The sequence below is a fragment of the Protopterus annectens genome, chromosome 5.part1 (genome assembly GCF_019279795.1).
Source record: "Protopterus annectens isolate FY-2018-M chromosome 5.part1, PAN1.0, whole genome shotgun sequence".
Classification (NCBI taxonomy): domain Eukaryota; kingdom Metazoa; phylum Chordata; order Ceratodontiformes; family Protopteridae; genus Protopterus; species Protopterus annectens.
In genome coordinates this window covers 596000735-596013583 of record NC_056736.1, presented here as the reverse complement: position 1 = coordinate 596013583, position 12849 = coordinate 596000735, and the positions used below count along the sequence as shown (strand labels likewise).

The 12849-nt window shown below is 40.0% G+C and overlaps 1 protein-coding gene across 1 annotated transcript in view; it reads left to right on the top strand.

The window, feature by feature from the left end:
* The window catches only part of LOC122803235 (FHF complex subunit HOOK interacting protein 1B-like), a 538521-nt gene that overhangs the window by 247952 nt on the left and 277720 nt on the right, over nt 1–12849 (top strand). Inside the window, exon 6 of the mRNA XM_044072834.1 lies at nt 3097–4464. Coding sequence (XP_043928769.1) covers nt 3097–4464 — 1368 coding nt within the window. The remainder of the gene's footprint in view (nt 1–3096; nt 4465–12849) is intronic.

Sequence of the window (12849 nt, the reverse complement as noted above, 5' to 3'; positions counted from 1 at the left end):
CATCACTATTAGTCTTATTAATCCCACTGTTTTCATTTTGTATTAAATTCTCATCCGCATGGCATTGTAAATCCACAGCTTGAGCCATGTAGTCAACATCTGTCTTTTTCTTCTTTTTTCTTACAGTAATGTTCTTCAATCCTTCCACGTTCAGTTTTGATTTCTTCCCTTTCCACCTGCCCCTTGCCTCTTTCTCATTGAAAAGGTGATGCCTTTTTCTGCAGACTGAGGGTTTTCTGATAGACAGATATAGTCATTCCCTGTCACCAGTGTGTTACATAACAAAGCAGTGTCCTTTTTACTATGTATTCTCTTTCCTTTACAGTCATTGGTCAGTTACTTTTTCTTCCTTGTTATTTGTTGTGAACTTCTTGCTTTCTTTTTTTGTTTCCTTCTAAACAAACCGGATCCTCAGATTGCTGAGTACTTCTAACAATGGTAAGCAAATCATCCAACTTTTGACACGAGGAACAAAGATCACCAGTGTTATCAGCTGTTACCTTTAAATATGCATAGCATTTATTACACTGTACAAGATACTTTTGCATTAGCAAATCATTAATTGCATACTCATTTAAGGAATCTATATTCAGCTTTAATTGAATAAAATATCGCAAAGGAAAAAATTACACAAAGTCAGTAGCAAAGAATTCAAAGGAACTTAAATCAACTTCTATGACAAAAATTATACCAGCAATATCCAACTAAATAATAAAATACAATAAAGTTGTTCTGACCATACAAGTTCTACCAGCCAGACAAAAGTTGTAATTTCTTCACGGCGTGTGCAGTAGCTTCTGCTCACTATAGCTCACGCACCTCCTTTTAACAGTAAAAATAAATAAAACTTCTCTTACCAGTCAACTCCACAACAAATCACAAACCAAGACAGGATTGTTTTGATATGCTCAGAAGTTACCTCTCAGCAGTCTGTGTAAATTTATAGCTGTCTAGGCCCCATGTGGTGGCTAGAGCTTTCCTGTCCAAAACCTATCCTTTTCTCACAACCAAAAGTGAAACTAAAGGTAAAACAACAAAATATGAATCAAAGTTGTTGCGTCTTTCGGCTTTTCCTGGTTAGGGGTCACCACAGTGGAACTCCGGTCCGCTAATGATTGGCAGTTGATTTTCACGTGCCAAGTTGCCAGCCCTGATGCACAACCTTCAACGAAGGTACGCCCATTCACGCATGTCTCCACGCAGAAGACGCTCTAGCTGAGAATCGAACCAGACAGTGTCTTACTGTGAGGCAACAACGCTACCGCAGCACCAAAGTAAAACTTGTTAATAAGCAGTCTCTTCCTACCTAGAAACAGTTAAAAATAGTGATAAATGCAATATAAATTCAAATAAAACTGCTCTTACCAGTCAACTCCACAACAAATCACAAACCAAGACAGGATTGTTTTGATATGCTTGTTATATCCCACCAGATAATTTGGTAGCTAGATAGGGAAATGTGGATGCTTCCTTAAATAAATGTAGCACTTGTTATATCCTGCCAGATAATTTGGTAGGTAGGTAAACATGCACCTCAGTACAGCTACCAAAACACAGGTCTGCCTTTGTAATATGCAACTAAAACTTGTCTCCTGAGTAAGTCCCCACCTTCAAATAAAAGTAAGTTAACAATTAGGTCATTCTCACAGCCCTTCCTGCACATTTAATTGCTACATTTAGCATGGTCTTCAGCTTGCCCCACTTAAGATAGCAGAAATGCATTCATACAGTATACTGCAAATAGTTCAGTTTAACACCAACCTATCGTAAAGCCATTTTAAGAGCAGAGAGACAGGAGAAGAAGACTGGAATAGGAATTTTGCAGTAGGGTTATTTCTTTTTTTTTAATAATACCTATTGTGCTAGATCTGCAAACCATTGTTGCTGGCTAATTCATTCATATGGGGGCTGTAGACTGGTTTATTCAGGAACTGCAGAATTGACTGCCAGCTGGTACTGTAGTGACCTGCACCCTCTTTTCCCCACCCCATCCCGTGAGGGGAATATGAATTGTCCACACCCTTCAGTGGTGCACTGTCATAATATCTCATATGAACTGTAATTGCTTCACATTGGCCTTTATATTTTGCATATCAGTTTTCATGTAATAGTTAATTTCCTAAGTTAACACTCTTTTTTCTCTCCCTATTGTTTTGTACCTCCTGCTTCTCCCTTAGTTTTCTTCCTCTACCACTTATGGACCTCTCCCCTATATCTTTCCTCTACTCTGACTTTATATGACTCCATATCATATATAATAAATCTTTTCTCTCCATCTGTCATTCCTCTTTGTTCCTCCTTCTTCTTTTGTCTTTTACTTTTTGTTGCTTTGTAAAGATGTAAAAGCCTTAACATGTTGCTAAATTAAATTGTCTAGGAATTTAATTTCCTTTTTTTGATAATTATTTTCATTGTCAAAGTCCTAGCTGAGTGGAATTGTTTTTTCCCGGCCTTGTGCCTATATGTTTTCTCCCGGCCTCCGCTGAAAATGGAAAATGGAAATATATCCAGTTAGACTAGCCCACATTCATGTAATGCATTTAAACTGCTTGTATCACAAATTGTTACAGATTTAATGCATGTAAACTGCTTTTGTCTGTGTTGGCTGCAGATATAAGCTGTTAAAATAGCATCTTCTGGCTAAACAGAAATTAGTCTGACAACTACATTCATGCTTATAAGGAACTGGTTGAAAGGAAGGCTTTTAGAAGCAGAGTTGAAACTTGTTAAGCTGTGAAACGGCTACATCCTGCAGTTCTAGGCTCAGGTCTCATGAGCTTGGCTTACATAATGGAGTCATTGAATACTGTACTTAATTATCTTGAAATTCCTAAATTATCCTTAAAAGCAGGCAGTTGTTTGTAAGTGGTTTTGTAGTTTTAACCAGGTTAATTACATGACATTCCTTCACTTCATAGAGGTCCGTGTATGTTTTGTGCTTTTTGATTCTATACTTCTGAGTCTGTGGAGGGAGGGAGCCATTCTGTTTTCTTAGAAATTATAAGTTCTCATATACAGTAAATAGTTTTTTTTTCTACTTGTATGTGGCTTCCATTCAGTTTTGATTACTGGTAACACTTCTGCCTTTTCTTACAGGTCATGGAAGTCCAAGTGTTGACACCTCATCCGTAACAACAATGCCAAGGCCTGCCACACCTTCCAGAATTGCACTGTTTATCAGGCAACAGAGTATTGGCTCCTCAGACACTACTACTACTCCACGGTCACCAGGAGTTCCTTCTTCAGACACCCCTGTTGGGAGCCCCATCCATACTGTGCTGAAGTGGGAGGAGGTAGCAGAACTGGAATCCAATTACCTGGAATATCTGCGGGATGCACGAATGAACATTGACCTCTGTGTTTGGGCATGCAAAGCATGGTCTGCACCCTATGATGGTGAGAAGCCTGAACCCTGCAGCCTACCTGCCATGTGTGCTGATGAGAGTGCACTTAACCTGAGTACTGATCACTATGGAGTTGACCAACAGCACGGGATCACTTCAGCACCTGGAGGTGCTTCTTCCAACTTTGGCCGTCCCATTCTCAATCTGTCCTCCCAACGTAAACTCCGATCTGGCTCTGATAATAAAGAATTAGACAGTCAAATAAACAGCATCACACCACGGAACAAAAAAAGAGGCCTGCAGCACATACACATGCCTCCAGTCGCCATAGAACTTGCAGGTACAAGCTGCAGAGAATGTAAAAACTCTGACCACATATTTGTTCAGGAACAGCAAGATGGACTGCCATTTGGTTCTGTACTGAATGGAGCTCACCCTGACGATTCATCCTGTTTTAAACAAGACAGTGGGAGACTAGATTTGGAAGAGGCAGAATGTATTGATGGAGACCTAAAGATAAAAAAGGTGAGAAGGGACACAACAGAACAAACTCCATTGTTAGTGAATGAAAGACTGGGTAGGAATAAAGAGTTAATTTCTCCGAAAGAAATTGTTACTGGTTTTATATCAGAATGGACAAATAGGAAGCTCCCTGCCCCGGTATTGAAAGACAAAAACAGTGGCCACCTGATGCATGCAGTGACACAGAATGGAACTGTGATACAGGTTGCTGAAATCCATTCATTAACCAGTCATGAGCCTTCAGTTGCATCTGATTTACAGCGAACAGAGTCCGTGGAGAGTTTGATTGACCAGTTACTTGACAAAGCACCTGCTGAAGCAAATGGCACAAGTCTTAATGTTGAGAAATTTGGTGAAGAACTGCAGGAGTTAGAGGAAAATATGAAAAATGGTGAAGATGTAAGAGAAGAAGAGAGGGAACCAGATAGTCCTCTATCCAGAGAGGAAGAGGAGGCATTTGAAAAGTTTACATTGCAGTCTGGCACAGATTCTCCAGTCTCCGATGCAAAGCGAGAAAAGGCAAAATCAGGCACACTTTCCCCTTTCTTCTTGAGCCCAAATCGAGCTGTGGGACAGTCACTAATCCAGCCTTTTACAGGTATGAAGTTTTGTGCATGTCCAGCCATTACGATATGGGGGTGAGATGAACATCAATTTCTGTTATTACTACACAGAATTTCATAAACTACATTGTTGGCTGTCTTAGTTCTAAGACACATTGGTGTGTGTCAGGGTCCATAAACATTTTAACATGGAACATAATTATGACCTTGACTGTTTCACACTACCATTCAAGAGAGCAATTAATTAGTTGTGAGTGGAGGGTTGTACAGCTGAGATGAGACCATTTGTAAAAGCCACCTTAACATCAGTTCATGGAGCTAAAGCAAATTGTTAGAACCTAAAAGCACCGGTTTTGAATGGGGAGATTGTGATCTGGTAGCCGTCACTGAGGTTCAACCAGTGAAAGAGAGATGGAGACGATTGCAGAGGGTGACCCCATGAAGAGTGGACAAAGCAAGCACTGCAATGGGTGATGCAAGGAAATAACTACCAGAAGAACAAAAACAGTTGAGGTGGAAAATGTTGTCTTAAACAGGAAACAAGTTAGGGGCAGAGTGCTTTAATAAGCTTTTCTGTATAAAATCAAGGGATAACTGGGGAATAAGCTAAGGCACTGACAGCCTGGCTCCATGGTGCAAAGAACAGATTTTTGATCATGTCCCCAGTGACCAGGGTTCATCTAATGACCCAGACAGTGGAGGAGCCAGGCAAAAAGGGGGAGGATTGAAAAGGGTGTGTCCAGTCACACCTCCCATGGGAATGGAGTGAGAGGTTGTATTTTAGGGTACACTGGGTGGTGGTAACCTCATGGTGGAGATAGAGAAGCTCACTCCTTGTGTCTGAAAGGGGGGCCAGGGATACCTGAAGAGAATGACCACTGCAGAAGTGAGGAGACATCCTCTACTTTTATCCAGATGCACATCTCTCCCCTACACCTCGCAAGGTATGTGCTGAAAGGAATGGAATCTACCTAATAAGACAAACCTGTCTGAATGTTGACATTCACCCTGGTGAGGGAAAACAAGTGGGACAATTGGCTATATCTGGGGCTGATGATTGACAGGCAGTGGGGACAGAGTGCAAAATTTATTGAAGTACTAACAGATAAGGACAGGGCAGGTGGTGTGATTGCGGGTGGAGGAATTGGAAATTCTAGATCTTGTATGGGGGGGGGTTCATCATCAGCAAGACTAATACCACTCTAGGCAGAAGGGAGATGAGCACTTTAAACACTCCCAGATTGCTCCACCCCACTCCTTTTTACCAATAATGCTGTGTAAGCAGGCATTTCTTCAAATTACATTTGCTGAGCATTGAAGGCAGCTATGAGTGTACCCCCCCCCTTTAAAAAGGAAAATTAAAAAACTGCTGTTTTGCAGTTGCAAAAAAAAAGTTCATTCAGTTCTCTCTGCCATAACCAGTTTTGCATTCTGCTGTCATCTGAATGATGTTTTAGGTCAGATAATTCCAGTTTTATCTATCTTTGGACAGTTTTTTCTTTTTTTTTCTTTTTTGTTTTGTTTTACTTCTCCTAAGGTATAAAGGTGTGTATATTCCTCATTCTCACTGCTGCAGTGGCCTTTGGCTGTTTTGGTTGTATTCTGCCAACAGCCAGCCTGTCTTCAAAAAGTTGTGACTCTCTTCCCCACCTACACTCTGACTGTGACTGGCTAGCCTGTAGGAAGGAAACCAGCAGTCAGAGTGTAGACAACTTCAGCACTTGCTGCCTGAAGTGAGAAAGCAGCTTTGAGATTTTACAGGAGTAGCAATCGGCTACAAGCTTCATTTGTGCAATGCAGTGGTACAGCGGTTAACGTTGTCACCTTACAGCAAGAGGTTCTCCGGTTCGATTCTCAGCTGGGGTACCTTCTGTGCGGAGTTTGCATGTTCTCCTTGTGTTCTCGTGGGTTTCCTCTGGGTACTCCGGTTTCCTCCTACATTTTAAAAACATGCAGCGTTTCTCCCCGGGCCTCTGCTGAAAATAGGCTCTGTCCTAGTTGGACTTTCCCGGACAACATATTTAAATAAAATAAAATAAATAAGTAAGTTTGTGGCAGATGAGTCCTCATAGGGGAACCCTTCCACACAGAAAATATTGCTTTTTTAAAATATTTTTGATCTGTATTTTATTTTCTGAAGAATACTGGAAATTTTTGTTTGTATCAGAAGTTTCTTGTCAGAAACTGCTGTTTTTTAGAAAGGGGCTATTTTTCTTTTGTAATAAAAATATATTGCTTTTGAGACATCTTAACTGAAGTGTAATGATTTAAAGATTGTGAAGTGTTTTATTTGCTTAAAACAGTGTTTGAGTGTTTTAGTGTTTATGTACACTTTCTGACAACTTACTGTCATTATTTTACTGCTTGAGGTGTTTTGCTTGAAGGTGTATCAGAATGTGCACATCAGGTCTAGAAATACATTTTATTGTTGGTGTTTTTGTACATTTTGTCATTGTTTGGTTTTCTTTCAGTGCAATTTCTGTGAAAGTGAGTTAGAGTTGTTTTTGTGTACTGCTACTTTTGAATTTTGATGGACTATGTGTGGTAGGTGTTGAGAATGTGTGCTGCCTGTGAACACTTGTCTGACAACATACCTTCTAGTTGACTTGTCCCAGCAGCACTTGCAGGCAGTAAGGCTTCTTCCATTATGTAACAGAGGATTCTTATGCTGGTGTTGGTGTTTCCTTTCCCTCTGTACCTAGAAGAGAAAATAACAGAATAGGATCCCTTGCCTACTTTGCTGGCTCAGACAGTGCATCAGCCACTGGTAGGTGACTCTGCAGTGGTCATTTGTTGTTCCTGTGACCACTCACTGTTTGATTTTTTCTGGGTTCTTGTGGTGTAGTCTGTTCCTCTATCATGGACTGGGATTAGCTGTTTCCCATTTGGCTTTTACTGTCCAATCCGAGCATGAGAGAAACATCTTCTGTGGGTGTGGGAGTTTCTCCAGGAGGTTCTTCTTGTAGGGGCCAGGGATAGGAACCTCTTACATTGGATGAAGTGCAGTCTCTGTTGGTCTTCTCCCAGAATGTTAGTAGAGAAAATGTTTAAAAGGTTAGACAGCGATCATCCAGAGACATTTTGACTATTTATAAAAATGATTTTTTTAGCTTAACCTGCAGTTTATTGCAGGCTTTCTATCCTTGAGAGCAGAATTTCATGCAAGTAGACTAACTAGTTCAATATATTCCTGAGGAAGGGTCCATATTACATAGTCAAAGTTTAATAACTTCGAACAAGGAATGTTCAGACCATCTTGTTCGAAGTTAAAAAACTTTGACTATGAATAAAAAACAAAGAAAACAAAACAAAATAAACTGTTGTTAGCGTGGGAGCAAGCCCCCTTGCACCCCACAGCCCCCCGCTACTTAAATATACAAACTCCAAGATCGCACCACATTGAACAAAACAGAAACCTCCCCTTATGGAGATTTCCATTGAAATGCTAGAACTTCTGCAAATTCAAACTTATGGTCTCAACCATATGAGGTTCCAACTTGCAGAAGTTCGATTATCTGATAGGAACCCCCAGAGGAACATATGTCAGAAGATTCTGACATTGACATAGAGACAGGGGTTTATCTTTTAATCTTCAAGCCTAAGACTCAGATTCCGAGGAAAGTTTGTCCTTTCCAACTCCTTTTGAGAAATGTTCCCTTTTGTAAGACTAGCTCTATGATCCTCTCCATTTGAGAAATGTTCCCTTTTATAAGACTTGGCTCTATGATCCTCTCCAACTCCATTTGAGAAATGTTCCCTTTTATAAGGCTAGCTCTACGATCCTCTCCAACTCCATTTGAGAAATGTTCCCTTTTATAAGGCTAGCTCTATGATCATCTCCAACTCCATTTGAGAAATGTTCCCTTTTATAAGGCTAGCTCTACGATCCTCTCCAACTCCATATGAGAAATGTTCCCTTTTATAAGGCTAGCTCTACGATCCTCTCCAACTCCATTTGAGAAATGTTCCCTTTTATAAGGCTAGCTCTACGATCCTCTCCAACTCCATATGAGAAATGTTCCCTTTTATAAGGCTAGCTCTATGATCCTGTCCAACTCCATATGAGAAATGTTCCCTTTTATAAGGCTAGCTCTACGATCCTCTCCAACTCTATTTGAGAAATGTTCCCTTTTATAAGGCTAGCTCTATGATCCTGTCCAACTCCATATGAGAAATGTTCCCTTTTATAAGGCTTGGCTCTATGATCCTCTCCAACTCCATTTGAGAAATGTTCCCTTTTATAAGGCTAGCTCTACGATCCTCTCCAACTCCATTTGAGAAATGTTCCCTTTTATAAGGCTAGCTCTACGATCCTCTCCAACTCCATTTGAGAAATGTTCCCTTTTATAAGGCTAGCTCTACGATCCTCTCCAACTCTATTTGAGAAATGTTCCCTTTTATAAGACTAGCTGTATGATCCTCTCCAACTCCATATGAGAAATGTTCCCTTTTATAAGGCTAGCTCTATGATCCTCTCCAACTCCATTTGAGAAATGTTCCCTTTTATAAGGCTAGCTCTATGATCCTCTCCGACTCCATTTGAGAAATGTTCCCTTTTATAAGGCTAGCTCTATGATCCTCTTCAACTCCATTTGAGAAATGTTCCCTTTTATAAGGCTAGCTCTACGATCCTCTCCAACTCCATATGAGAAATGTTCCCTTTTATAAGGCTAGCTCTATGATCCTGTCCAACTCCATATGAGAAATGTTCCCTTTTATAAGGCTAGCTCTACGATCCTCTCCAACTCTATTTGAGAAATGTTCCTTTTATAAGACTAGCTGTATGATCCTCTCCAACTCCATATGAGAAATGTTCGCTTTTATAAGGCTAGCTCTATGTTCCTCTCCAACTCCATTTGAGGAATGTTCCTTTATAAGGCTAGCTCTATGATCCTCTCCGACTCCATTTGAGAAATGTTCCCTTTTATAAGGCTAGCTCTATGATCCTCTTCAACTCCATTTGAGAAATGTTCCCTTTTATAAGGCTAGCTCTACGATCCTCTCCAACTCCATATGAGAAATGTTCCCTTTTATAAGGCTAGCTCTATGATCCTGTCCAACTCCATATGAGAAATGTTCCTTTATAAGGCTAGCTCTCATCCTCTCCAACTCTATTTGAGAAATGTTCCCTTTTATAAGGCTAGCTCTATGATCCTGTCCAACTCCATATGAGAAATGTTCCCTTTTATAAGGCTTGGCTCTATGATCCTCTCCAACTCCATTTGAGAAATGTTCCCTTTTATAAGGCTAGCTCTACGATCCTCTCCAACTCCATTTGAGAAATGTTCCCTTTTATAAGGCTAGCTCTACGATCCTCTCCAACTCCATTTGAGAAATGTTCCCTTTTATAAGGCTAGCTCTACGATCCTCTCCAACTCTATTTGAGAAATGTTCCCTTTTATAAGACTAGCTGTATGATCCTCTCCAACTCCATTTGAGAAATGTTCCCTTTTGTAAGACTAGCTGTATGATCCTCTCCGACTCCATTTGAGAAATGTTCCCTTTTGTAAGACTTGGCTGTATGATCCTCTCCGACTCCATTTGAGAAATGTTCCCTTTTATAAGACTTGGCTGTATGATCCTCTCCAACTCCATTTGAGAAATGTTCCCTTTTGTAAGACTAGCTGTATGATCCTCTCCGACTCCATTTGAGAAATGTTCCCTTTTGTAAGACTAGCTCTATGATAAATGATGTGTTTTTGTGGGAACAACTGAGGAGATGTTATGATATGTTGAGTTGGAGGATGTGCTAAATGCTGCCTACAATAACCTTCACCTCTTTGCCTTCTATCCCAAAAAAGGCAGAATACTTGCTCTTTCCCTGTGGACAAGAAGTTATGGTATTAGATTTCATATGAGAATTTCCTTCTTCCGGTTTATTCTTTCAGGTATTGACAGCTTGTGGGATTGCTGTGCCACTGTTCCTTGAGAAGGCAACTCCTGCCTGAAACCTACAATTTCTAACCGGTTACAGGTGTCTGTACATTCTTTGAAGAGTGTGTATAATTGTTTAGGTACTTTGTCTAGGGCCAGTTCTACTGCTGTTTTGAGAATATTTGCCTGGGTATGTATTCAAATTTTTATTGAGGTAAAATCTGAGATTTTAAACTACCTTAGTCAAGGAGGTTTTGTCTGTCCCCATTTCTACTCAGGTTCTCAGTCTGATAACAGAAGGAAATTAATTCAGGAAGTTACTCAGATTTTTCTGCCATCCCTTGAATGCTAATATAAGACTTGCTGTGTGAGACGGGCTAAAAACATTAAGGACAGTACTCCTGGAAATGCTTTGAGCTCCTTCCATCAGACGGGTGCTTTAGATCAATTTATGTAAGTACAAACAGGTTAAAAATAGCTTTTTTTCCCCTCTGCCATAAATTTTTTGAAATCTGAATCTCCTTCGTTTGAGAATTTTTTTAAGTAAATATGTGCATTAAGATCTGTTGATAATGTGCAATGTATCAGTGTGATATAATGAAATGTATAACATTCAAAATACTGCATATTAATAGTAGTAATAATTTATGTTGCTGTACATTGGGTAATGTGTTCTGGTCATTTGATCATTTAATACCATATGTAGTATTTTTTTACAATTTTATGTTTTAGTATGATTATATGCACATTGGGGGTTGTCATAAAAGTAATTTTGTTGTACTCTACAATGACAATAAAGTGTCTGAACTTAATTTTCAAGCCCGACATTATAAATCTTACAAAGCCCTTTGTTTTTTTTAAGACAAAATATTCAATCTCTGCCGTCTTCTGGCAAGCAGGGAACAAAAAAAAAGATGGCAGTAGGGGAACAGTAAAAATCAGAGATCCTTTCAGGAAAAGAGGCAGACTACCCCTTCAGAGTGACTATGCCAGAAATCCTTCCCCCCTCCCCTCCTGCCTCTACATCACGTAAGTCTGTTCCTTCACCTGGCTCGCGAACCTTCTCTTTGACAACAGATTGTTTCAGACTGTTCAGTACTAATACTGGCTCAGGAGGGTTACAGCTGGCAGTAGATATGTGCATCAGGGGAGTTCATCCCTATCCTCCAAACCAAACAGAAGATTTCTCCCAGGTTCTTCCCTACATGCTTACTCTATAGGATCTATACTACCAGTGCCTTTACACCAAAGGGAGGAAGGCTTCTACACCAGAATGTTTCTAGTTTCAAAGAACGAGCTTTCCTAGAAACAGTTCTAGATCTTTTCTTTCTCAACCAGTTTGTTAAATTACAAAAATTCAAAATGTTGACCCTTCAGAGTCTTTTACCAGTTATTCCTCTTCTGAGTTTTTGGTAACATTGGACCTAAATGATGCTCATCACATTCCTATAGCCACTGGCTTAAGCAAATTTCTTAGATTGTTGGGGTCACAATATCAGTTCTTTGCATTACCCTTTGAGTTAACTAGACCTCCTACGGTGTTTACAAAATGTATAGATCCAGATGTAGCTCATTGCACACAGCAAGGCATTCACGTTTTTTTCCTTATTTAGACAACTTACTGATCTTTGCAGAGTATTTAAGATGCCAAGAGTCATTAACATGGGTTTCTTCACTTTTTGCCAATCTGGGTTTCCAGGTAAATGTTCAAAAAATATTCCTTGACTCCATCTGACAGGATTGTGCTTTGACTGCCTTTTAGATGCATCTATTCAAAGGCTTTCCAAACATAAGCATAGGTGAATTTGTATCTGGAAACATTCCTGATCTTCAGTCAGCCCAAAATTTCAACCAGGGAATATCTCTGGATTCTAGACTTCATGTCTTCTATGATCTCCCGAATTTATCTTAGGTTCATAGGTTCATAGATTGGTACTAAGCTAACTGCCCTTGTGAGCCATTTTAAGCCTAGCCAATTATCCCTCATGAGACTCAAACCCTGCACCTTGTGTTTGTAAGGCAAACACCTTAACCACTAGGCCACCCTCCCACCTGCAAGGAGTTAAATTTACTTAGCTGTCTGTTTGAAAGGAGATGACAGGTGTATATAAGGTGTTCCCCACAATCTTGTCAGGTTGTACATGAGAACAGTTCAGTTTTTCTTTTTCCTTAATTTTTATTCTTTATGATTACAGATTCCAGTTTTGGGCTTTATGAAAAAATGAACTGCATTTGTGGAAGCAATAGGGTGCCTCAGATTTTGCTTGGGGAGTAGTTTCTATGGGGTAAGTGTGTAAGGCTCGTGGAGTGATTTAGACGGACCAAAGTATATAATTGTCAAAGATGTTAGCTGAGATCCATGCTATAGAATGTCTTCATGACGTGTGGTTCAAGGACCATTATATGTGATTATAGACAAGATCTCTGTAAAAATAGGGTGACCAGGTCTTACTCCCTGTGCAGGTACAGCATTGTATTACCTTCCAGGCATCTTTCATGCAGTCGAAGCAAACTGTAGTGGCAGACAAACTGAGCAGGTCCAGACC